General features: G+C 41.0%; 1 protein-coding gene across 2 annotated transcripts in view; it reads left to right on the top strand.

Moving 5' to 3' along the window:
• Positions 1–27,937, top strand: part of ZNF804A (zinc finger protein 804A) — a 171,049-nt gene that overhangs the window by 104,687 nt on the left and 38,425 nt on the right. The window contains exons 1-2 of one of the 2 annotated variants that reach the window (XM_069781938.1): positions 8,466–9,024; positions 20,957–21,100. In XM_069781938.1, coding sequence (XP_069638039.1) covers positions 9,010–9,024; positions 20,957–21,100 — 159 coding nt within the window. In that variant the 5' untranslated portion in view covers positions 8,466–9,009. Of the gene's footprint in view, positions 1–8,465; positions 9,025–20,956; positions 21,101–27,937 lie in introns of those variants that run through there. The other variant, XM_069781937.1, reaches the window with a different exon arrangement.

The raw sequence follows: 27,937 nt of genomic DNA, 5'->3' as shown, positions 1-27,937 counted from the left end.
GCTGTAGGTGGTTGGTTGGCTGGAGCTAGTATTGGGGAGCATCACTGGTCATGGGCATGAGGGGGTCTTTTATATGGGATGAGATGTTGGTATTGTAGGCTTGATCTTCATTTCTGCTAACGGCAGTTGCTGAAGGCTTATGTTTCCATGCAGATAGATGCTGTATCGAGTTGGCCAAAAAAAGGTTTTCTTTTAATAAAGACAAAAGTCAATACTTCAGTAGCTGGTTTGAAAACATTAAACAGAATTATTTTAAAAATCCAAAGCGATGGCCACCATCACAACTTTTCTACTTTCATCACTTACTATTACTGTGCTATAAAACACAATTTTAAGGTGACAGGAGCACAATACTGAAAAAATGTTTGAAGACCCTCACAAATTCAGGATGCAGAAAAGATAATATAGTCAACAGACATGTCTTACATTCTCAAGGAAAGACTCCAAATAAAACCAGGATACTGCTCAGCAGTGATTCTTTTCTATGTATTTTCAAGTTTCTTTTCAAGGACACAAATTATCATTCCCTGTCTGCTAAAATCTGTATTTCTCTCCTGTTATTTTTGTTAAGGCTTTTTTTTTTTTAATAAGAGGAGATTGCTGACAGCTGCAGCACCTCTTAAATTCTCATATCAAAGTTGAAGGGATGTTTATTTTACTTTTAATCTGTTTTACATTAGAATGACCTTTTCTTTGCTTCATATTAAAATCCATTTCTGGAAAAATTACTGTTTTCCTCCATGTTGCATATATTGATTATTAGTGCTGGTATTTATTCATATTTAAAAACACAGTAGGTAAGAAAACTATTTTTAAAGCTTAATCTAAAGCCTTCTGGCATTTTTATTTCACTGCATTTTGAAATTAACCCTTATAAGCATGTAAATAGAGGAATTGTACTTTTTAATGAGCTATAAGAAAATTAAATGGGCCCCCCAACTGGTGTTAATTTGTCTTTCAAATTTTGGGCTAACCCACCTCAAAAGTGTTGTAGCTGTTACAGGAGTGCAGTCAGTTGTTTTGTCATGGCTTTGGACAGTCTCTATATGAAAATGCAACATTGATCACAACAGTACTTGCACAAACCCCAACCAAGAACCAGGTTTGTTCTGATTTTTAGTGCTAAAAGTAATAACTTTCTCTTCTTTTTCTTTTTTTCTTTTTTTTTTTTTTTGAAATGTTACATAAGTAGGACTCAAGCAGCCAAATATTAGAATGATTAGAATGAAGCAATTTAGCTTAGAGCGATATAGATTGTGGAGGGTGACAGAAGCTGTCAGTATTGATTTTCTGCCACCTTCCCATCTGACCTTTTGGATTCCAGTGGGTGCTTTTAAGAGGATTTAGCTTGTAACAAATTAAAGATATCACAGAACAATTGCTGACTCATATTATGAGAGCTGACTGAGCTCCTTTGCTATCAGTGCAGTCTTATTGTACGCAGGGACATAATCATTACTTGATTTAATGTGCTCCTGTAGATAAAACTGTTTGAAAAGCTGTTTATAAAAGCAAGGTTAATGATGATGAATGAAGTTACCATCCACTTCATTTTTATACACATATATGTATATACATAGGGGTATATTTAAACATATAATTTTAAACTTCGGCTTGTGAAATTTATGACATGCAAAAAGGGATCAAAGCATACACCAAAACCTTTGATAAAACAATGCTTAAAATGAAGCCATTAAAAATGGTCATACATAAAAGCTTCATCTGCATTGTTGTGGATGAAATTGAAGGAAAAACCTAAGTGCTTTGTCTTCATTTAACACCTCCTGGCAGCCTCGTGACACAAAACTTCAACATAAGCATCCTCTGCTGAGTACCCTTCCAACCTGTTTGCAAGAAATAAATCACTTGTCTGGACTGGTTAAAAGACTTCAGTCTAACTTAATCATCATGAAGTATTTTACCATATAATGGAATTCAGTTGCAGAAATAGTTATTTTTTCACTGGATGCCCAGAATACATATAATAAATATGTAATAATAATAAATAGGAAAATACCTTGTTATCATTAGCACAAATTTAAGAAACAAGATGTTAGTATGTAGTTTTTTCTGTGTGATAAACCTGTGCTGCATTAATGTACTTCAAAATCCCACAGGAATATTGATCCAAAAGAGCTGTCTATGCCTTCACTGTGAGAGGCAGCGAAAGGCTGAATATTGGTAGGGGAGCAGAACACTAGGTGTGCTGGTACCAGCATTACCACCTCCAGCTCTCACCACTTCTGTGCTCTTTTTTGTTCCCAGCATTTGGCAGAAAAGCCAAAAGCAGAAAAGACAGTCCTGGCACTGCTTTCTTTTAAGGTCAGGATTAAAACCACCTTGAGTTTAGACTTCAAGCTAAGGCTCTCCACTATGCTGCCATTTTTTTCTAACACTCTTTTAACCTAATTTCACTGGGGTTTATGGGTCATTTCTTTGTAAAATTGAACCTAGCCTGATAGTTTCCCAAATCCATTTTGGTTACTACAGGTATGCGCTTTAGGTAGCATATCTTAAATCTGATTTCCAAAGTCAGGTTTATGCTGTCATGCTCTGTATGTGTTCATGTTCATCTACATGTATACATGAAATGGAAAATCCGTTTCAGTCTATATTAACAGAGAAGCAAAGATCTCAAGGGTTTATGTGTTTTACAATGATGGAGATTCTAATGGAAGAGGAAAGTGGACCACAGTGTGAGGATATTATTCAGAAATGTTGTAGGATCCACACTGCAAACTCAAGTCCAGAGGAAATCAGATCACTGCTGCAGTTGCTGACTGAGCTCTGTTGAAAATGAAGTCTAAGATCCAAAGATCTTTAAGGTTTGGGAATATATAATCTTTTTGTCTGCCCACTGCTACTTAAGGATCAGTTTTTTAAGTAGGCCTTGCTAAGCTCTGTATCCAGAATGTCAGGTTTAGTTTCTTTTATAAGTAGCCATATTATATCAATATTAAATTTTGTTGGTTTACTGTAGCTAAGCTGGAATCCTGTTCATCTGAGTCCTATATCAGCAATATTGCAGATACTGTTGCTTTTTAACAAAAATGATTAGTGGGTTCAGAAATGCTAATTTTATATATGTTCCACCAATGATTCCTGCTGGAAGAGCCTGCTGTGCATCCAGCAGTTTCTGTGGCATGGGGCATTTGTCTGCTGTTTGTTTTCTTCAAGGCAGCTGGAGTTCCTTTCAACTAAAAAGGGAAAACTTTTGGCTGGGCAGGGATGGCTTAGGGCTAAAAAGAATTGAATAATCCAAGAATATGAAGCCTTTGAAAAAAAAATCAGCACTCGTGTGCAAGAAATCGGTTTCTTTTACCGAATGCCTTCAGCTCATGACTAATGCTGGCATCCCCTCAATATACGTTTCTATCTAGCGTGTTGTGCCATTATTTCTCTCTTCCAGTCTTTTTTCTAGTGGTATCAGAAGATTCTTGAGCCTCAAGGTCCTGCTTCTTCCATAACTGGTGAGCAGTTCACAACTGTAAAGCAACTTCTTTGTAGTTTTATGGAAACCTAAAAGTGCATGTTTATCAGGCAGATACAACATTAGGAGGCTTTGTTTTTAGTTTTGGTTGTTGCACTCATTTCTTTTGGACCTTACACTTTTGCTATTAGCTTTGGTTCCCCCTGTAATAGAGTTGGGTCAGTCTTGGCCAGTGCTCTCACTTGTTCCATATCTCATGCAACCATCCTGTTGTTTATTCTGGCATGGTGGTGATGGGGCTGAACACCGCTTAACTGGATATGTGAACTGATTCAGGTTTTAATTACACATACTTTTTTCCCCTGAAGAAGTATTTTTAACCTAAATCAGCTTGCTGGTCTAAATAAATGCATGTTCCTGCAAACAAGTGTGCTGGCACTGAGGAGGAGTAGCTAGGCACAGAGGAGAAGCCTTGCTATTGAGGAGGAGGTGCCTATAAGGTACCACCTCAACTTCTGGGGACTCTAAAACTGTCTTTTATATTCTGTTCAGAGTCCCTAACGCAACGGGAACCTACAGGCACTGCTCTAATGCAGGAGCAGGAAGGTTAGTAAGATACATGGAACACCTTTTGTTCCGGAGTTTCAAACTGGTTTCTGCAATGTCCCTGTTACTAAGAAAAGTCGAGACAAGTGTTTTAGCACTGCTCACACAGGGTTTGTGGTTAAGCGTCTCCCTCTCTTATCATTGGTCTGAATGCTGCAGTGTGTGACGGATTGGCAGAAATAGTCCCTTGAACTTCAGTCAGATCTTGGTCTCTAGTCTGGTCCTGAGCTTTTGTGAGTGTATATTGAAAATGTATTTAAAAATGCGTTTCTTTACCTAACAGCATGACAACATGTCATTCTCTGCATTTTTGCTCAACTTCAGGGGTTTTTGACAACTTGCTATGCAGAAAACAGGACAGAAAATGGAGAAAAATGGAATAGTATGACTACGGATCAGTCTAAATGTATTGTTTATGCAAATGTGTGGGTTTCAGTGTGATATTTTTGAGGAAGCTTTGACTATTTTGTGGACATGGCTCATTTTCTCTGTATCTCTTTAAACACAGTTAATGATTATGGGCAATGCCGGGTAAATGCTTCCTCTGCGTGTTCATCTCACAGTGAAAGGTGCCGCTTGTACAGCACTGCTGGCAGCAAAGCAGTACAGAGCACGCCTGCAGTGCCGGTGCTGTTGTAAGAGCCTCCCTGGAAATGTCATTGGTGGTAATGGCCAGTCATTTTTAGGTATTTTCCATCAGCTCATGTACAGATACTGGATGTAAGACATTTGAGTTTGGCTATCTTCATTGCAGGGCTGGCTGTTATTGAGCACTTGCCTGGGTAGGTAGACAGCAAAGAGATTGGTAAAAATGCTCTCTCGTGCCTTTTCTATATCTGACACTCTCAACTTCAGAAGCATTTGCCCAACAATGTCTCTTGACACGTGGCTGTACCACAGTCCTTTGTTTTCTCCCCATTTTCCAACACAAGAGTGAAAAGTACCAAATCAACCGAAATCTTTCCTTCTCCCTGTTGGCCAGGAGGTGGAGTTAAAATCTGGCTTTTATGCACTTAGGAGCCTTAAGTGCTATTTTTATTAAGCTTCTGCTGTCTTTCAATTTTATTGAAATTATTGACTATCAACTATCCAGCTGTATGGCCTAAAGTCTTCAAAACTTAAGTATTACCATTCATATAAAGTAGCTATTCTCATGAGTTGCATCTATTCAAATAACTTTTTGTATATGTGAGGGACATAGCAACGATAAATGCTCTGTTTGCCATTTGTTTCTCACACAAATAAAGTAAGAAAAACTCATTAAAAGTCATTGGAAAAAAGGTATTTGCCATGGGTCATTGGTTCCTGTGCTTAGTATATAGACTTTTGCTTCAGTTACTCCAATCTCCTTTCTTTATCTCGCCCTGCCGCAATCTCCCCCCCCCCCCCCCCCCCCCCCCCTTTTTTAACCTAGGGTCATTCGGAAGTTTGCAACATTTACATTTTCTGTTATCTTTTCAGAGAAAACAAAGACCAGGCCCATCTCATCTCAAAGATGCTATATCTGGGTTTAAGACTGCAATAAGGTCACTCCTAATTTAGCTAGTGTAGATCTGCCAAGGTAAATCAGGGCTCCTGCAGGGCTCATCTCGTACTTCGGCAGTTTACAAAACAATCTCAGAAATTAAAGAACAGGATCTTCAAAACCTGTTTGTGTGTTGGCAAAGCACTGTTCTTACAGTCTTGTTTCTCTTTCTCTAGGTAGCATTACTGTCTTTTCACTTAGACTGAGCATCTTCATCACACCTGATTACTGCTTGTGAAGACTATTTTGCATCAACCCAAAATTAGAAGAAATTTTTAGAAGGGTATTTTCAAGGCGTTTTCTCTATGGCAAATTTAAACTTAATTCTGTTTCCCATTAGGACAAACTTTTTCTCTGGGCTTCTGAGTAAAAAGATTTATTTGCATTATTTAAAGTTGCCAAATAAAATTATGCTTCTTTTCTTTTTTTTTTTTTTTTTTTTTTTTCCCCATACCCTTCCTCACTTTTTTGTCTTCAGATGAAGTCTTTTTCTGACTGTGGTAACACTGAGGATTAATTTTAGGAAAATAATTATTTACTGCATTATATTGCATCATAATGCAAATCTTAAGCTCATACATATTCATAATTAAATTCAGGAGAGTAATTCCTAGTGGGTTTGGGGGTTTGTTGTTGTGGTGGTGTTTTTTTTAGCTAAAATTACAAGTACATCGGTCCAGCCCTACAAGATGTGTTCCATTTAACAGTCAAATGTCTGTGTAGGAGATACTTCTTTCCAGTGTGATAAGCTGATACAGACCATCAGGTATATATCAGAATAGACTATCCTTCTGGTTTGCAGCTGAATTGTTTCCTGTCTGCATCCAGGATTTGCTGGGCAGACACACAAACCTGCCTAGGCGTGTTTCAGACCTGGCCCAGTTCTAAGGTCTCTTTTTAATGGCTGGGTATTTAAGTGCTTGTGGCACATAACTTCAAAGCACGTAAGGTAAGACTAGTCATGATGGGTCCCTGAGGCTATAAGAAGGTAGTAAATTTGCATGAAAAGGTTTAATGATCTGGAAAGCCATAGTAAAATGGAATCAGTGAAAGGGTCTGTAAAGAAAAATCCCTGAGCCTGCTGGGGGGATTTCCAGGACCACTTACTTCCATAGGTACCACACGCTGTTCAGCAGCACCCTGCTCCTAACACATTGGCTGTGAAAACTCGGTGCACATGCTGAATTTAAAATAGGGTTTGAAACTTCCTCAGCAGGGCAAATACAATGCTCAGGGTTTGAGACATTTATATTTAAGTAACAAAGTTTCAGATTTGTTTGAGAGTAGAACAGATTGCAATTTTAACCAGCCATGGAGAAGTTGTGTTTTTGAGAGGGATGGGAGAGACACATCTTTACTTCAATTCAAAGATTATTATGTACCTTTTTGCTTTCCTTCAAAAAAAAAAATCTTAAAAACATAAGCAGAAAAGAGAAAATACAGGAAAAATAGTGCTTTGAAAACTTAGCAAAAAAAAAAAATATCACTATAGAGGATCATGATAAAAATCTTGCAGAATAAAATTTATTACACTCAAGCACAGCAGCCGAAGCTAGGAAAACTGAACTTGATAATCACCAAGAACTCTCATCCTGAAAATACAGGTATGTAGATTTTCATGTGTAAATTGTCCCATAGATCAATCACATGCTCAAAATGAAATATATTTAATAAGATGGGGTCCAATTTTCTGTTTCCCTGATGCCCCAGCCAACTAGTGGCAACTTTTCCTAGACCAAAAACTAACTTCAATAAATTAAAGCTTGAAGAGTTCTGGAGCAACTTTTTAATACATATTAGTAGTAGCTGGTCAACTGGCAGTCAGTTAACCTGACGTGAAATAAATAAACGATTTGCCCTGTCCTTTGCCCTTTCTCGGGTACTGACACACCTTTACAAAAGATGTGGTCATACCCCTTGGGTTGAGGGCTGCCTGGCATGAACACTGACATTTGTTCCACTGCTTGGTTTTCATGCTTAGGAGGGGTTTTCAGTCCATCTCCAGGGCTGCAAGTTCTGCAGGGTTAAAAGGCCCTTCATTTAGTTTAGTGTGTCTCTGGAAGGATCAAATAGAAAAACTTGATTTTCCCGAAGAGTCTAATTACACTAGACACTTGCCTGTCAATGAAATTGCATTAAGTAGCTATGAAAATCTTTAGATGTCTACATGCCTGCTATAAGGAAATTAAATGCCAAAAATCAACCCTAGGATGTTTTAAAATCAAAATTCTACTCTAATTAAAGTCTGTGACTGGACTAGTTAACATAGAAGAGTAAAGGAGATTAATACCAGGCTCCTTCCCTTGCTTGTCATTAAACAGTGATGAACATTCAGTGAAGAAGATGCTATCTAGAGTTAAACCTTCTTTCTTTTCTACAGCAAAACCTTCTTCAGTTCTGCCTTGTATAGATGGAAGATTAGTGGTAGAGATGGGGTAGATAATTTTTTTTCTCCGTTGTAACTAGACCTGTGCTTTCTCATAAGCACTGAAGAAGAGCTCCTTCATAATGCTAATATCCAAGCAAAGATTTGTGGCCAGCACTCTCACCTTGTAAGTGCATGCTCTGCCCAGAATTAGGTTTTAAAGCACTAGAATAAATAAATAGTTCTATAGACCTATGCACAACAGTTAGTTTTAATGGCAAAAAAAATCAATCAAGTGATTTTATGAGTCCCAGTTAAAGTAATTATACAGTGTAAGTGCTTTAAGTAAGTTAATGACACAGACTAATCTGATAACAGATTGCTGTCTCATCATAAGCTTCTTTTCAAGTTAATTCAATCTTAACATTGCAGGACCCTGTTCTGCTGCATGGCTTTGCTCTCCACTGAGTCCAGCTCTGTCCCTGTTCACGTCCATCTCCATTTAATGCAGGGGGTGCAGAATACAGCTGTTTGCATCAGTAGGTGTATGGTTAACAAATTTGGGGTTTCAAAAAAATGAGGATGGCATTAGGAAGCAAACAGCACTAATTGCAAAAAATTTTGCTATTTACTTCTAATTTCACTATGTTATTTATCCTAATGCTAGGGTGTTTATCTGAAATACTGTCTGTGTGTTCATTAGGAAGCTGAGAAACCAGTTTTATAATAATTTGCATATCTTCAATAGCATTTTCAAGTACGCACATAACAGAATACTGATTAGCTCTCTTGTACATAATAAGTGTTTTGGTTGGAACTGGTTGTCTGCAGGTAATCGTGAAGAGAAAATAAAGGTAGGGTGGGTTTTTTTCAGCCTCTGATGTTCAGTTAACATAGGGGTCTTCAGGGTACCACTTCTTCCTTTGGCCCATCGTCATCCAGCGCAGTGAAACAGTGGGGTCATTGCTGGTGGAAACTCCTTTGCCTGAAAGGAGACTTTCAGAAGGGATCAAGAAATCAAGGAAATACCATCTGATGTTCGTGGCCTTGTGAGTTTTAGGCCTCTGTCACATCTCACAGCTAATGGGAAAGTTTCAGGTAAGGTAATCAAAAGATCTGCCAGTATTCTTGATATTTATTTTCCCAGCTAGTCTCCTTGGTATGAAGCTGAAACTCACTATACACTGCTTGGAAATGAATTTGTTAAGATCAATGAGTAATTTGATCAGTGTATCTAATTGTCTTTTGCTTTGGTCTCACTGCCTTGATAAGGACAAGAACCTTATATATAATTAGATTTGGTACTAGACTGCATTAATATTATTCATTTATTCTATTTTTTATTTCTTCCTTCAAGTGTATCAGTGGATGATGTATAGACTGCTTACATGAGAAAAAAGTGATATGCAAAGATACTAAAAGAAATTATATGTACTAAGTAATACCAAGATTGATAGCAGAGGAGATGCTGGTAAATTGTACATTTTAGTTAGTGAAATCTGCTTCTTTGTACTGTCTTTATAATACCTAGTAAATATTCCAGAAACTAAGGAATCCATTGTTAATTGTGTCCACGGATATCGCAGTTAATTGACTGTAGAGAATTGTGCTCTTAGGCTATGGCTGATTTTTCCCTTGGTTTTTTTTTTCTTTTTTGGTAACAGCATATTTTTAGGCAGATTCTTTCATATAACTGCAGCTAATACATAGAATAGTTTTGCCAAATCAAGAGTATTAGCTCGAGTTTTTTGACAATGTTCAAAATACAATTTTGCCGTTTGTTTGTTTGTTTTGTTATTGGGACAGAAAAAATGTTTTAAATTTTTTTTGTTGTGCAACAAGGTTACACTGGAACATCTGTCAGGCCTAATGTGATCTGATCCAGAGGATCAGACCAGAACAGTCTAATCCTCTCTGGGATGACTATACCGGTAAATTATCCTGTAGAAGGGGTTTATTTCTGTAATACATTTTACTTTGCAGTGACTGCAGGCCTGACCCTTTTAAGTCTACAGTAAATGCAGAATAGCTTACTGCAGTAAAAGGAGCTCACATTTATTGTGAAGTAAGAATATTCACACTGGCAATCACCATGGAGTAGATAATGTATTACACTTTTACATTCTTACTTTTTTTTTTCCTAGTTGACCTTTCTGCAGACAGTAGAAGTATATTCCTGAAGTGCACTCCATAAAAATATCCACTAGGCTGAGGCATCCAGTCAGCTCTCCAAAGTTACCTATGTAAAGTGTTTAATGTTTCTGTAGCTTGCTTGCTTTCTTTTTCTCTCCTATAGTGGGAGCAGAAAGTCCAGTCTAGTTAGTGATAGGTAGCCCCTCTGCAGATGAAGCCCACTCTTAATCCAATTTATCAGACATTTGCAGTAACGTTTGCCCAGGCTTAAGGCTTTGGAGGATGGAGAAGATGGATTTAGAAAAATAAAGCCAGCTGATAGATGTGATCACTTACTAGAGTTCTTTCATATAAATTATGAAAAATAGCTACAGTGAATTATAGCTGTAGGCTTTCAGATAATAAGCCTTTCAGGAAAAAAATAATGAAACTAAGTGACACTCAGTTCTGAGTTTCATTAGCAAGCTGAATCATAATTCAAAGTTCTTTTAAAACTTCCAGGATGGTTTGCAAATCTTGATGAAATTGAGACTAAGCTTGATCATATTTAACCAGTTTAAGTGAGTTTTTTGGCTGCTACTTTTACTCCAGGAATATTTCTCTCCAGTAAGTTTCTGGGTAATTTCTGTCTGCAATCCATTGCCCACTACTATCAAAGTCCAGGGACTGTAATTTTTTACTATCAGTTTTTGGGTAGTTATCCCTCATCAAAGTCAATAAGGCTTGCGAAAGCCTCCTCTTCCAAGGTAGTAGTCCTTGCGAAATCAATAGAAATAGCCCAGCAGGCAGAGAACCAGCAGCCTGGATTCTCCTGTTTCCATTCCCCATTCATCCTTGAAATTGGACTTTCCTCGGCTCCCGATGCCAACCAGCAACAGGAATTTATCCTCAATCCTGACACAGTCCAGGGGATCCCATGGCCACAGAGAATCTCCTGAACAGTCTCCATTAAGGGTTTTATTAAGGGTTATTTTGTGCATACATGTGCAAGACAATAAGCTGAAGTCTTGGAAAGGACTAACAAAGATGTTTGGAGAGGTGATTCAATATCTTTTCCCACCAGATTAAAATAAAATTGATAAATCTCATCTGGTAGTCTTAGGGGCTGACATGAAGAAACTGCCTTTTTTTTTGTGTTTCATGATTGTTTGAAGTGCAACACAATGCAAAATTTTGTAAAAGTAAACATTTCTGTACTATTTCTTTAGAAATTTTTGCTGCAAATATATTCCTGTTGCAGATAGATACTTCACTGCCCACAATTAATAGTTAATGCTATTGCTTATGCTTAAATTCCAAAGCTGGTACCTCAGCCATGAGGTTTGTTAATGGCCATTGCTGCCACTGAAGAAACATGAAGTTTCTGAAGTCAGGTGAAGTTTGGTAGTTGGATAGAAACATCTCCTGCCAGCAAAATATTATACAGCAGCAAAAGATTTAGGTAATAAAGGAGTTCTGTAAAAATGTTGGTTTAGTGCTCTACTGTGATTTTTAAAAATTCATATGTTAAGACTTACTACAAAAAGGATTAGGGTAGAAAATAGAGAATATTGATACAGTACTGCATGTCACCATGTTATGTATCGTTTTATCATGTCTTCTTTTGGAGGCTGTGAAAAGAACAAGCAGAAGCGATGAGTGGCCTTGATATAAGGAATGCCTGAATAAACTAGAACTATATCATTCAGAGCGCCATACCCGAGAGACAGTGTGGTAGGGGGCGTATATAATTATGAATGACCCAGTGTCCTGGGTTCAGCTGGGATAGAGTTAATTTTTTTTTACAGGAACCTGGGAGGTGGGGGGCATAGCTGGGGCAGCTGACCTGAACTGGCCAAGGAGCTATTCCATACCATGTGACATCATGCTCAGTATATAAAGGGGGAGCAGGCCGGGGGGTGGGCTCTTCTTTTCGGTGGGGGAAGTGGCAGAGCGTCGGGTCCCGGGTGGTGAGCAGTTGCACTGTGCATCACTCTTTTTGTATACTTTTTCATTAATACCGTTGTTGTTGTTGCAATTTCTTTGTGTTGTTCGAGTAAACTGCCTTTATCTCAACCCTCGAGGTTCCAGGTTTGGTTTTTTTTTTCCTCTCCTCCGTCTTCCCCCCATCCCACCGGAGGGGGGCGGGAGGAGTGAGCGAGTGGCCGCGTGGTCCTTTGTTACCGGCTGGGCTGAAACCACGACAGTCCTTTTTGGCGCCCAACGTGGGGCACGAAGGGTTGAGATAACGACAGATCTGGCCAGAGCGTGTTGAAACAAATTTGTCATACGCATTTCTTATACTAGATAAATAGATGTTAGTCACAATGTTGATTCAGCTGTTTACATGGTGGCGTTTTGTAAGTTCTTATATGCTTTATGTATTGCCTGTAGTTGCGTATCTCATCTCTGGGAGAGTGATTGGGATTATCATTTTGCTGTACTGGGCAATGTCGACTTGTGAAATGATTACATCACTGGTCATGAGGTTAGGCTGGTATCTGTATGAGGCAGTGATATCATTTCCAGACTTTGGGCACCTTCTGTCGGATTTTATTGGTAATTACACCCAACCCATGGGGAAGTTAGGGGGGGATACTTCCCCCCATCCGTTCCCCTCCTTTTTCTCTTTCCAACTAATTACAACAGTTTTCGAGAATTTTGAATATCCTTGGGATGCGCAAGCCTGTGTGCTGTTAGTGCTATGCCTCCTGACTATGTTTCAGGTCTTGTCTAGGGCTACAAAGAGGCTCTTTAAGAGTACCACCCAGAGATCTGTCCCAAAGCTGGATATTTATGGGTGGCACGGCATGTGGGAGGATGTGGGCAGGTATCTAGAGAACTTCTCACCTCCAGTGACTTGGAAGTTCACTCCCGAACAACTGCAGAACCCTCATGAAGTGATAGAATTTTTGAAAGGAAAATGCTGTGGCTATCCCAGAGACACACAACTCACTACACTGTGCTGGGCCCTGGCCGGTATCTACCAAACCCTGCTTGATATTATGCAGCACCCCCAGGGGGAAAAGGGGGAAAAGATGGAAAACAAGACAACATGCACCGTGGCTACCCCAACCCCGACAACATGCACCGTGGCTGCCCCTACCACGACAACAGGTACCGTGGCTAACCCTACCCCGGTGACAGATACTGCCACTAAACCAGAGAACCAACCTGTGCCAGTATCAGTCGCCCCTGTACAGAAAAAGAAACACACAAAGAAATCAGTTCGCTCAGTGAGAGATGAAGATGAACCAGGGTCATCGCGAGAACAGGAGGAAGAGGCAGAACCTGAAATAATTACCCGATCTCTGTCCCTGAGTGAGTTGCGTGACATGCGAAAAGATTTTAGCCGCCACCCAGGTGAGCACATTGTTACCTGGCTGCTCCGATGCTGGGATAATGGGGCTAGTAGTGTGGAATTAGAGGGTAAGGAAGCCAAGCAGTTGGGATCTCTGTCTAGAGAAGGGGGTATCGACAAGGCGATTGGGAGAGAAACACAAGTCCTCAGCCTCTGGAGGCGACTTCTGTTAGGTGTAAAGGAAAGATACCCTTTCAGGGATGAAGTTACATGTCACCAAGGCAAGTGGACCACCATGGAGAGAGGTATCCAGTACCTGAGGGAATTAGCCGTGCTGGAGGTGATTTATAATGATCCAGAAAATGCGCAGTCACCCACAGATCCAGATGAAGTCCAATGCACACAACCGATGTGGCGGAAGTTTCTACGAAGTGCACCACCAACCTATGCCAACTCATTGGCAGTAATGTCCTGGAAAGAAGGCTATGGACAAACGGTGGATGAATTGGCTGTCCAACTCCGGCAATATGAAGGAAGTCTCTCTTCCTCCCTACGGGCCTGTGTCTCAGCTGTAGAGGAATTGTCCCGAGAGTTCCAGCAATTCAAAGTAGATATGTCCTCCTCCTCACCTGTACAGGCCCGCATTGCAGTTATTGGGAGTAAGCGTTCCTCTGCCCAAGAGAGAGGAGAGAGAAAGTACACACGACGGGCTAACCTGTGGTTTTACCTGCGTGACCATGGAGAGGACATGAGGAAGTGGGATGGAAAACCTACCTCAGTCTTGGATTCACGGGTACGGGAGTTGCGAGAAAAAGCAACCAGAAAAGAAGATTCTTCTTGGAAAACTGCTGCTCCAGTTTCCCATGAGCAGTCCCCCGGGCGCAGTAGATGGGCCGATCTCATTTCTGATCCTCTTGAAGGGACTTCTGATTCACATGTGCAAAAAGTGGGTAACAGATATTCTAACCAGGATTAGAGGGGCCCTGCCTCCAGCCAGGTGGAGGAGAGGGACAACCGAGTCTACTGGACAGTGTGGATTCGATGGCCTGGCACGTCAGACCCACAGGAATATAAGGCTCTAGTAGACACTGGTGCACAATGTACCCTAATGCCATCAAGTTATAAAGGGGCAGAACCCATCTGTATCTCTGGTGTGACAGGGGGATCCCAAGAGCTAACCATATTGGAAGCTGAAATGAGTCTAACCGGGAATGAGTGGCATAAACACCCCATTGCAACTGGCCCAGAGGCCCCGTGCATCCTTGGTATAGATTATCTCAGAAGGGGGTATTTCAAGGACCCAAAAGGGTACCGTTGGGCCTTTGGTATAGCTGCCTTGGAGACGGAGGGCACTGAACAGCTGTCTACCCTGCCTGGTCTCTCCCAAGACCCTTCGGTTGTGGGGTTGCTGAAGGTTGAAGAACAACAGGTGCCAATTGCTACCACGACGGTGCACCGGCGGCAATATCGCACCAACCGAGACTCCCTGATCCCCATCCATAAGCTGATTTGCCAACTGGAGAGCCAAGGAGTGATCAGCAAGACTCACTCACCCTTTAATAGTCCCATATGGCCCGTGCGGAAATCTAATGGGGATTGGAGACTAACAGTAGATTATCGTGGGCTGAATGAAGTCACGCCACCGCTGAGCGCTGCTGTGCCAGATATGTTAGAGCTTCAATATGAACTGGAATCAAAGGCAGCTAAGTGGTATGCCACAATTGACATTGCTAATGCATTTTTCTCCATTCCTTTGGCAGCGGAGTGCAGGCCACAGTTTGCTTTCACTTGGAGGGGTGTCCAGTACACCTGGAATCGACTGCCCCAGGGGTGGAAACACAGCCCCACTATTTGCCATGGACTGATCCAGACTGCACTAGAAAAAGGTGAAGCTCCAGAGCACCTGCAATATATTGATGACATCATCATATGGGGCAGCACGGCAGAAGAAGTTTTTGAGAAAGGGAAGAAAATAATCCAAATCCTTTTGAAGGCTGGCTTTGCCATAAAAGAAAGTAAGGTCAAGGGACCTGCGCAGGAGATCCAGTTCTTAGGAGTAAAATGGCAAGACGGGCGTCGTCAGATCCCTGCGGACGTGATCAACAAAATAGCAGCTATGTCCTCACCGACTAATAAAAAGGACACACAGGCTTTCTTAGGTGTTGTGGGCTTTTGGAGAATGCATATTCCAAATTACAGTCAAATTGTAAGTCCTCTCTACCAAGTTACCCGGAAGAAGAATGATTTTAAATGGGGGCCTGAGCAACGACAAGCCTTTGAACAAATTAAGCGGGAGATTGTTCATGCAGTAGCTCTTGGGCCAGTCCGGACAGGACCAGATGTTAAAAATGTGCTCTACACTGCAGCTGGGGAGAATGGCCCTACCTGGAGCCTTTGGCAGAAAGCACCTGGAGAGACCCGAGGCCGACCCCTGGGGTTTTGGAGTCGGGGATATCGAGGATCCGAGGCTCGCTATACTCCAACTGAAAAAGAGATATTGGCAGCATATGAAGGAGTTCGAGCCGCTTCAGAAGTGGTTGGTACTGAAACACAGCTCTTCTTAGCACCCCGACTGCCAGTGCTGGGCTGGATGTTCAAAGGGAAAGTTTCCTCTACACATCACGCGACTGATGCCACGTGGAGTAAGTGGATTGCACTGATCACACAACGGGCTCGCATAGGAAACCCCAGTCGCCCAGGAATTTTAGAAGTGATCACGGACTGGCCAGAAGACAAAGACTTTGGAATGTTGCCAGAGGAGGAGGTGACACGGGCTGAAGAGGCCCCGCTGTATAATAAACTGCCAGAGAATGAGAGGCAATATGCCCTGTTCACTGATGGGTCCTGTCGCATCGTGGGAAAACATCGGAGGTGGAAGGCTGCTGTATGGAGTCCTACATGACAAGTTGCAGAAACTGCTGCAGGAGAAGGTGAATCGAGTCAGTTTGCAGAGGTGAAAGCCATCCAGCTAGCATTAGATATTGCTGAAAGAGAGAAGTGGCCAGTGCTCTATCTCTATACTGACTCATGGATGGTGGCAAATGCCCTATGGGGGTGGCTACAGCAATGGAAGAAGGGCAACTGGCAACGCAGAGGTAAACCCATTTGGGCTGCCGCACTGTGGCAAGATATCGCTGTTCGGATAGAGAAGCTAGTGGTAAAAGTACGTCACGTAGATGCTCATGTACCCAAGAGTCGGGCCACTGAAGAACATCAAAACAATCAGCAGGCAGATCAGGCCGCCAAGATTGAAGTGTCTCAGGTGGACCTGGACTGGCAACGTAGGGGTGAGCTATTTATGGCTCAGTGGGCCCACGATACCTCAGGCCATCAGGGGAGAGATGCAACATATAGATGGGCTCGAGATCGAGGGGTGGACTTGACCATGGACACTATCGCACAGGTCATCCACGAATGTGAAACATGTGCCGCAATTAAGCAAGCCAAGCGGCAAAAACCCCTGTCGCATGGGGGGCGATGGCTGAAATATAAACAGTGGGAGGCCTGGCAGATTGACTATATCACACTCCCACAAACACGCCAAGGCAAGTGCCATGTGCTTACAATGGTGGAAGCAACCGCTGGATGGCTGGAAACATACCCTGTGTCCCATGCCACTGCCCAGAACACTATCCTGGGCCTTGAAGAGAAAATTTTATGGCAACACGGCACCCCAGAAAGAATCGAGTCGGACAATGGGACTCACTTCCGAAACAACCTCATAGACACCTGGGCCAAAGAACACGGCATTGAGTGGGTATATCACATCCCTTATCACGCACCGGTCTCCGGAAAAATCGAACGATACAACGGACTGCTGAAAACTACATTGAGAGCGATGGGGGGTGGGACTTTCAAACATTGGGATACACATTTAACAAAAGCCACCTGGTTAGTTAATACTAGAGGATCCGCCAATCGGGCTGGCCCCGCCCAACCAAGACTTCCACATACTGTAGAAGGCGATAAAGTCCCTGTAGTGCGCATGAGGAGTATGTTAGGAAAGACAGTCTGGGTTAGTCCTCCCTCAAACAGAGGCAAACCCATTCAAGGGGTTGTTTTTGCTCAGGGACCTGGGTACACCTGGTGGGTGATGCAGAAGGATGGGGAAGTTCGATGTGTACCTCAGGGAGATTTGATTTTGGGAGAGAATAGCCAGTGAATTGGGCTGTATGATACCTAACTGCTAAATACCCTGCCAATGCATGTCATTGTATCTATAGTGTCTATATGCCATATCAAGGGTATTACTGTAAGAATTACCCAAATGACTGCGGGATGGACTTTGAAACTAAGCCAAGTACAACAGCGACAGAACTTGAACTGACACCCAGCAATTTCCTCAAGATCAACATCTTCGACCTGCAGACTAAGGGCGTGAGTTGCACCAAATGTACTAGCCACAAGTTCCAGAGGCAGCATACAACAACCCACCATCTCACACCATCTCTCTTATCCTGAAGAACTGTTACAACAGATGGAGCCCCAAAGTCATGGACTAAATAAAATCAATGGACACATTAGAGGGATAGCCCATACGCTAAAGGAATACTATTCGCGTGTGTGTGCGGGGGGGCGACGGGGGGACGGACGCAAGTCCATATACTTATATATATAAGACAAGGAAGTGGTAGTGGTCGATTGGAAAATGTAAGATCTGGGCATGATGTAGATGGTATAGAATAAGGGGTGGATAATGTCCTGGGTTCAGCTGGGATAGAGTTAATTTTTTTTTACAGGAACCTGGGAGGTGGGGGGCATAGCCGGGGCAGCTGACCTGAACTGGCCAAGGAGCTATTCCATACCATGTGACATCATGCTCAGTATATAAAGGGGGAGCGGGCCGGGGGGTGGGCTCTTCTTTTCGGTGGGGGAAGTGGCAGAGCGTCGGGTCCCGGGTGGTGAGCAGTTGCACTGTGCATCACTCTTTTTGTATACTTTTTCATTAATACCGTTGTTGTTGTTGCAATTTCTTTGTGTTGTTCGAGTAAACTGCCTTTATCTCAACCCTCGAGGTTCCAGGTTTGGGTTTTTTTTTTTCCTCTCCTCCGTCTTCCCCCCATCCCACCGGAGGGGGGCGGGAGGAGTGAGCGAGCGGCCGCGTGGTCCTTTGTTACCGGCTGGGCTGAAACCACGACACCCAGTCAAAGGGAATAAAAAATGGGTGTTTATGACCTTTTCCAATATGCAACAACTGAAACTAGCAGAACGCAGCTGCAAAGCAAAGGGAACTGTTCTTAGTTAAGAGTCACTTTCCTTAGTTGTACAGAATGAAATCTTATCCAGGTTCAAAAGGTTGACGTGATTCAATACAGCCATTCCTATCTTCCTAAGGTCAAATACTTTTGGCTCTTTTGTCATTTAAAAGTCCTGTTTTTCCCCTCCCCCATGCATGATCAAACTCCTTCTACTTGCATCTAATTTAGGTGATGTGATAACATTCTTTACTTTCCTCTGAAACTGTGATGTAATATTGTAATGTAAAATTAACTGTACCCCTGAAGGAACCCCAGCTGAAGGTTTTCAGTAGTAGAAACCCTAAGATCATGATGAGGTTTTATTACTTTGCAGTAAAGTTGTTCATGGGGTTCCAGTGTCTCTGCTCCATTAGGATGCATCGGCATGTCAAATATAATTGCACTCAGGTTAGATTCTGCTATATAATAAGTATACGGTTTAAAAAATGGTGCTTTATGTCAAGAGGAACACCAATGAAGTTATGTAACTTTATTCAAGGTATTATGCTACATTAGTAACTCTTGCAAAATGTGCTCACGGGTTAATCAACAACATGGTGTGAGATCTTTATATAAAGAAAAATTATTATTCAATTCACCCTTCTTGTCTTAGAATCCATTGTGTTCATTGTCATCCTTCACAGATGTCACATATATTTCAGAGTTCTGATAATTCCCCTGAATCCAGAATTGTCTTTTTCATGTTTAAAAAAAAACAAAATTAGGTGACATCCCTTTGTAGACTATGAGAATTACCTTTAAAGAGTTTCAAGGGAGTACATCTCCTTAGGGTCTCTATATGCTGTTTCCACTGCTTTCGTAAACATCGGCATCTTGGTAATAATTGAAGTGGTTCAAAACCTGTAGTTTCTTACTACTTGGTACCAAGAACTAAGTGCAGAGTTTCCAGACTAGGTTTCCATACAGCATAAATGTATTTCAAAGTGTAAAATACTGCTGTTTCTTGAAATCAAATGCTAACTCACTTTGGTTTTAAACAAAACAGATTTTATGAAACATCATTTTAGAAATGTGTGAATTCTTCACGTGTCAGCCAGTATTCAAAACAGCACTCTAAAGTGACTTTTGCAGTTCTTTTAATGGAGAAAATTTTGATGAGGGGGGACCTCAGTTTGGGTATGCATCAACAGTGCTTGCTAGCAGTCCAGTCATGCTGAATTATATTTAAAGTACTATTTTAAATAAGTACTTTGTGGATAGAATTCTAATTGTATGACTATTATTCCTCTCTTTTTTTTTAGTAAACATCATTTTAATGAAAATATTCTAATCTGATAAACATAAGTTTTCCATTTTAAACTCCCTGAAATATATCTTGGAAGTGTATGAGTCCTAAGCTGTGAAAACTGCTAGCAAATAGGGACTCAGTTTTGGGTGTTCCGAGTATGAGATCATCTTTTATCCTAATCTAACCGAACAAGGAAGAAGACAGAAACAAGGGGAATTTAGGGTCCATTCCAAAGAGCTCACAGTGATGAAATTTTGTGAAACAAATCAAAAGGGGTGTATTTTCTTAAACAACATTTGCTGTATTTGGGATTTTAGGGTGTGATTCTATCCCAGACAGGCTTGTCAAAAGTGGGAGTCATTGCAGTGAAGTTACACATGTTCAGTGTTTAACTGGTATTAAACTAATTTGAGATGGCAGACCATTTCCATGCTGTTTTAGAACAGGCCCTGTTATCATCAATGTATTTAGGAAATTAATAAATATTAGTTGTATATAATTTGCTCATAGATGATAAGCAAGGTTGTTTGTAATGCTTTTGCTAATGTAAGGTAAATCTAGATGTGCTTCTGTCCTTCTAATATCGGATGACAAATAACAAAGCTATGGAAGATACTCATTACATCTCAGCTATGAAAGTGTTCCTCATGTTTTCGTGTGTACACATGTTCAAGAAGGACCCAGTAGGGTTACTTTAATTTTGCTTTCTTTTTAGTAGGCATACTTTCTTGTAAAAGCCTGATAACTAAATTATTGCAGTTTGTATCTTCATGTTTATTCTGCTTGGGTATATTACCTAGATCTTTGGAGCAGCAAGTCTTGGATTGAAATTAACTCGAAAATAGCCTTCAGCATGATAAATATTTGTATTTAGACAGAACCTGGGGAAATCCTTCTAGCCTCTGACAGAGCCCCTAAGGGGAGCTGGCAACTGTATAGCAAATTGAAGTATGCAAATCTTAAGCCTCGCAGCAGATACAGTAAATATGTGCAGTGTAACACAGCAAATATGTGAAGGCTTTTAGTTACAGAGGTGTGTAAATGTTTACAAATATGATTAACTGCAGAGCACAAAATCCGTTTGCAGCATCAAAGGCAAAACTAAAATTACTTTTTCCCACCCCCCTCCAGGATTATGCTGAAAAGAAAAACACGATAGCAAAAGCTCTGGAAGATCTTAAAGCCAACTTCTACTGTGAACTCTGTGACAAGCAGTACTATAAACACCAGGAGTTTGACAATCACATTAACTCTTATGATCATGCTCACAAACAGGTAAGAGGAATCTGCTCACTACTACAACTTAGTTTCAGGTAGAATAATGAAATAAGATTCCCTTCAGGTGGGCTTGGAAATCACAGTCGAGTTGTGTCCGAGTTTCAGGTTCTGGGAAGCAAAATAGACTGGTTTCTTAGAAACAAATCTTAACATGAAGATTTTACAGTCAAAAATTCTGAGATGGAAAGAAAGGGAAATGTGAACAGTTAAATTGTGAAAAGGAACGGTGAATGATGAAAAATACGATTACAAGCATAAAGGTACAATTTCCTTGTTATCAGTTTAATTTTGCATGTAAATAAATACTATGGTATACCTAAGAGGTGACTTACTGGGAAGCATTTGTTGCAACAGATGTGAATAGGTAATTTGACATCTCTTTGGTAACCAGCTTTCTTTTAGTGCAGATACAGTTTTGAAATGGGCTATGATTTTACTTAAATGCATTGAATATAAAAAAACCTGTGGTAATGAAAAGTTTCTGGCTCAGCTCACAATAAGGTATGTGTTAGCTTTAAAACATTGATATTTACATTTTTACCACCACATTTTATCACCGCACCTCCAAGTTGCATGTCCTACTTTGGTAACATGAAAGCAGTGCTTCTATATAACAAGAGATGTAATGCATCCCAGTGCAATGTCCTGGTCTCCAGAGGGGTCAGGACTATGTAATTCAGAGGAAAATACAGTGCATCTTGACTCCACCGAAGAGATATGTCATGATAATGTAAAGACATGTAATAAGTGTACAGGAAACTTCTACTTGGTACACTTAGCTGGTAATTATTATGTGTTTTTTTTTTTTTTTTTTTTTAATCTGGTGAAATCATATGGTTGTGGATCTGGATTGATTGCTTTTCATTCTAACTGAATCTCCCCTTGTCCTGTAATTCTGCTCAGGGTGAACGTAAATGAATTGGTACACATGTTTTATATCTGTATTATGTAAGCCAATGATTTGCTTTTCTTTCCTTCAGCACTTCTCCCTGAAACACTTCCCTCTCTCTCTCACTGGTATTTTTATTTAGCCCATAATTTACACTGTCAGCGTGAGTGTTAGATTTAGTTTTGAGAAATATGGAGATGTGGACCTCTGCAGCAATAGCAATCTATGAGAAGCTGGAGGAAAAGATATATTAGATAAGAAATTAACAGGTAGCTTCATTGCATCCTATAGATATTTATTATAAGCTGCAAATATTTTTAGTTAAAATACAGCTGGAACTGATTCTTCAGGTGTTATGTTCACACAGCAGCACCTCATTGATGAAAGGCAGGAAAAAATAAGTGATGGGCAGAGTCTTTGCCACTTAAACTCTCTTAGGATTTTTATTTATTAACTTTTAAGGGCTCTGAAGCACTTCTAAATAATGAGAAACTGAAGGCTGCAGTGTTCATTCCTCTATTCAGTATTGACAAAAAATTGATTTTGAAACTGAGGTCAGGTGTGAGACTGAACAGAGACTTGTTTCCAGTGATTCACATAGTTATTCTTGTTTTCTGATGGCTTTAGACAGGAGATGGTGGGCACCGCACCAGTGACTGGCGGAACATGGCAGATCCCACCTCTCCATCTTTTGTGTAGGGGGCCTGTGTGTCTGTGTTTGCCTGTGGCTTTGTGGATGTGTTTGATGAAACACAGGAAGCCATCCTCTTCCTCTGTAAGACCTCCGCAACTCTAATCTCCCTGGTAGGAAATCAGACAAAAGTTTCTAGTTTTCCAGCAGAAAAAGTTGGTTGGATGCTTGTTTGTTAAAGGAATAATTTTCTGTAATACTACTGGCAGATAAGACTATTGATTCCTGAGATTAAAACATTAAGTCAAGTTTAACTCTTCTGGAGCATTTTTTGTGGTTGTTTCTACTGGTGTTACAAAGGAAAAACATTCCTCTTCCCATATTTCAAGTGAAAAAGGGGGCAGACAGCATGTGCTGCAGCAGAGGCTCACTCAGATTTGCTCAATTTTCAAGGAACTTCATACTATGTGCTTTTTTTTGGTTTACTAAGTGTGCTAGAGCCATTTGCAGGTGCTACTTGTTGAATGCTCTGATTTTGTCTTGAAACTTCCTACCTCAATGGCAGAAGTTTTCCAGCAGTTCAGTAGGGGTGAGAGAAACAGATAGTCTGTCTTTGGATTTTGCTTCATATTTTCCTCTTTCTCCCTTTGATCACACCTTTCTACTAATAATGAATAGGTAAGGGGAAGCACTTACTAGAAGAAGTTTCCCATGATCCAAGAATAGTTGTAAACATCTGCAGCCAGTTCAATTTCAGTGATCCCAGCAGCTGACAGTGGTTTCTATATGATTAAACAGATGAAAGCTCTGCCTAAACCTTAGTTCATCCCAGCTGTTCTGAAAAGCCATATTTAATCCTAATTGAGCACTCTGTTATCACACCATCTTAAGCCGTGGGATGGTTGGTCAGAGAAAACATTCATAACGGCTCCTGCACCTCAGTTTTACTGGAGAAGATTTTCTTTCCGTTGATTCAAAGGTTGCTAGCACAGAAAATTTACAGGATTTAAAATAGAAGGTTTTATAATTATGTGGTTTTCCTCCATTGTATGGGGGGCCCTGTATTGTCAGGGGTTGGTTGTGTTTTGATTTATTTTGTCTTATAGCTTGTGAACATCTGCTTTGAGATATTATGAGATCCTTTTGACTGGTCCAGAGGGAAAGGATAGGAATAGGGCAAAACTAATTTTATTTCCTAGGACCTGAAGGAGTTCAGACCAGTGTCGCAAGATCTCCACTGCCTCTGTTAGTGTTTTCTTGTTCTTAGCTTTGACAATATGGTTTGGAGAGCAATATCTGTAGACTTTATGAAATACTCCTGGAAAAGCAACTTGAAAGCAGTCAGCAATAATGGAGAAAAATGAACTCTCTTGTTTGCTTTGAAAGCCTAGACCAAAAAAAAACCCAACAAAAAACCAACCAAAACCCCACCAAAATATAATGCAGGTGTCTTTAAAAAGCAAAAATGTTCTGAGGTCAGAAAGAAATGTAACTAAGGCAGAACCACTATTATTTAATATAGTAATGAGAGAATTGCTATTTGGTGATGATGGTCTGTAGTCATGGAATGCAGCTTTTGAGACCCTGTCGCGTCCCAAAGTTGGAGCGACTCAGGTTCGTGGATTTCCTTTGTCAGAATTAAGGTGAAACGACACCAGGGGAGTTCAAACAACAATCAACATTTATTCAACCTAGCTAACTCTGTCCAAGTACACATGAACTTGTTAATATGAACCTTGCAACATGTCATTAAGCCGCTGTTTGAGAAGAGGAGGAAAGTACAGAAAAATGAAATGGAAAAAGGAACATGAAATGTATCAGAAGGAGAGCCCTCCCGTTGAGTCACGAGGTTCAGAGCAGACCCCCTTGCTTTCTGGACTCCTTCTCAAAGAGGAGCTCAGGGGCGGCTAGGTCCACTCCTAGTCTCAGACTTGGTCAACGGTTTATGTTTCAAAGGATGAGGTGTAGGGACTGTGGAAAAGAGAGAAGGAAAAGAGAGAGAGAGAATGAGAGAAAAAAGAAAGAGAGAAGAGAAGGGTTTCACCAGTCCTGGGTCCAGCGTTGGTCCAGCCAGCGTAGAGATCCAGTTCCGGAGGGCGCGCACTGAGGATTCGTTCTCTCCTCTTTTATAGTGTGTTAGTTGATGATCTCAACATGCGCAGTTCCCACACCTGGGGTTCACTGGAATCGGTAGCTTTGGGGGGGGGGGTGTTCATTGTGGAGTTGCTTCTCTTTTCCTGCTGGTATGACCACTTAAGATAGAAGCACAGTCCCAACTTCCATGGGGCCTTCTTCCTCCAGGAAGGCATAAATTGTGTTCCTTCTCCTGGTCACTCAAGATAAGGAATTGGGGCCTTGGAGAAGTGCGTTCCCACCCTCCATGGGGCCCTCTCCTCTGTCCACATTGTCCTGTTCACAAAACTCCAGCATTTTTACAGAGGCCGTTTTGTCCACCAAAGCTCTTTTAGCGGATGTTTGAGACATTTGAATTTGTCAGACCGTCACAGACCCATGCCAGGACTTTAAAAACATCTGTATGATGCAGCATTTCTTAAGCATTTGGAAGTGCGCAAGGAGCTCTCTGAAGTGCTGTATTCATGCAGGGTGAAAAAAATCCTGCCCGTGTTCCTCGAAATGCTGCAGTTTTGATAAATGTGGCTGAGTATCAAGTAGAAGGCTCTGAATGACCTTCATCTCGTAGCCTCTCAGTCAGTGAGTTGTTTTGTCTTGTTGGTGAAGAAGACTGGATCACACAGCTAGGTCCCTTACATCAGTCATTCCTCAAGAGACTTTTGTTGCTACAAGAACAAAGTGGTTTTATTCCTGTATTTGAAAGTCTTCCTCTCCGTTCCAGAACTTCTGATTAATCACCTAATATCAAGGCAGCGCACTCAAGCTTGGTGCTGTTTCCTCTCCCAGGAGTACTCTTCCAAAGATCAAACAACACCAACAACAATGACAACGATAAAAAAAAGTGTGATGAAAAATAAAATTAATAACCCTAATGTATTTGCATCTAGATATGCAAATACAATCAATTAAGTAAATTATAAATAGGAATTTTTCCCCACAGAATCAGAGGTCATTTCTCAAACTGTGTCTCCCTGGATGAAAATGATCTCCCTGCTCTAAAATGTATTTAAAATTGTATGGAAGTACTAAAGCACAAATTATGCAGGAAGACTAAATTAGTAGGTGTCTTCTTTCCCTATTACAGACACGGATTTCTCCTGTTTACTTTTTTCTCCTCTCTACATGTTTTTCTTCTTTGCAGATTTATTAGGAAATCAATGCCAAATAGGTTAGAGAATGCCAATATGTAGCCAATTAGAAGTCCGAACTTTGAACATCTTTATGTGTTCAAATAAATATTTCACGGAAAAAGGAATTCCAAAGTGGAAGGGTGTGGTTAGGCATAACGATAATAATAATAAAACCATAATTTTACTAGAGGTATACCTCCTATGAGGTATGAAGCGTATAAGGGATAAAGTAAGAGCGGTATAGCACACATGGGGATGCCAGTATTCTCAGCAAAGATAATTGGATCTTATCAGCTGGTTGACTCTAAAATTTAAAAACAAAGCAGCAAATCTTTGTAGTCATCATTACAGCTTCTTAAAAAATAAACCTCATTGTAGAGTTACTCCCTCTTAAAAAAGAACAGATCCCATCTCTTCTACTTGGTTGGCACCTGCAGAGGGTGCACTGCAGTGCATCTGCTGGTCACGAGTAGGTCAGCTCAGGGCACTGCAGTGGATCTGCTCACAGGCCATCTGCACCTTCTGGCACAGCCAAAGGGTTTATATCTGTTTGAAGGGAAATGTGACATGTACTGGGAAAATTACAAAGTGAAAGAAATTAACTATTTACTGTGAGCCAACAGTATTTTATGTTGCATTTTTCAGGCCTGCTTTTTGCAGGTTGGGTTCCGCTGGAGCTCTTGGAATCAGACTAAGACAGAGACAACATGTTGTACACCATCTTTGAAATGTAGAAATAATGATTCTCAAAAAAGTGTCATCTTTTAGAGCAGTATGTCAATAAAGAGCTTCATTGTAGTACAGGATAAAACCTTAAGAGCTTCAAAAACTTTCAGAAGATTTGCTTCATAAGCAAAGTAAATGTATAGTGGGTCAGAGTTTTGGGGATGTTCACCAATAAGAGATTTCTTAAAAGAAGAATATTAAAACATCTGTTTCCCAAGTCTTAAAAGTATCCCTTCCTCTGGAAAAGCTGGAGTTGGTTACCAGATAGAGTAAATGGTGAAGGGGATCACAAGGAACGATGCAGAGCAAGACAGCGCTCCTTTTGTGATGTGTGTCCAGCTTTACTGGGGTATGCTTGATGAGACGTGGAGGCAGAGGCTGAGGTCAGCTGCGCTCAGCTGGGTCCTGTCCCCTTGCACCGGTGGCAGCCCCGGTGTAGCTCAATGCAGCCTAAAATGGCGTTGCATTTTGCTGGACCTTGCTGCGCACTGAGCCCAGCCAAGAGGGACGTTTAAGATGACAAAATGGACAGGAAGGCAACAGTGACAATTTATGGCCGTGAAAATCCCTGAGAGGGATAAAATAAATCACTTCTTCAAGCACCACCTAGGCTGGTCTTGGATCAGAAAAATGCCCATATGGATGTCTCGGTGCCAAGCTCACGGTGTCTTGTGTGAGTGAGGGGGTGGCTGTATTTCTGCAGGGCGAGTGGGGATGGGCAGCAGGAACGCAGGTGCAATGCCAGCTGCTTCGTGCCCTTGTGGGGCATGCCATTGGAGGGAGCTTGTGGGACACAGGAATGTGCTGGCACTGTCATTTTTCCCATTCCTTACGAGTGAAAATAATTCTTTGCCATACATTTCAGTATTGCTCTTTATATTTTTCTCTTCTTTGTAGTGAAGTGATTTATCCCATTTACTATCAGATAGTCAGGATTCTTGCAGCTGAATTTTCTGGAATGGAGAAATTTTATACTCCTTCCATTAGTTCAGCTTGTTTCTCGCGTTAGAAGAGAGTAACATCTCAGTGTGTCCTTATGGGCAGGCAGTCTTAACTTTCCAAATGTTAAGCAAGCATAGATGAGGATTTCACCATTTTAGTTTGAATCGATCTTGTGTAGCTTTTTCTTACTGTTATTACTGCTTTCCCAGAATGTAACTTGGCATCTCTTCCTATATGTCTTTTTTTTTTCCTCAGGAGAAAATAGTCATATTTGTAGCCTTTTTAAATATTGAGGGCACATGAATGAATGTTCAGCTGTGCATTCATATACATATGTATTTTTGTAATGCACATACAACCATGAAACGACCCCCTCCTCTTCC

This window comes from Haliaeetus albicilla, chromosome 4, assembly GCF_947461875.1.
Source record: "Haliaeetus albicilla chromosome 4, bHalAlb1.1, whole genome shotgun sequence".
Taxonomy (NCBI): Eukaryota; Metazoa; Chordata; class Aves; order Accipitriformes; family Accipitridae; genus Haliaeetus; species Haliaeetus albicilla.
The sequence above is the reverse complement of the archived record's forward strand: the minus strand, read 5'-3'. Positions and strand labels throughout refer to the sequence as shown.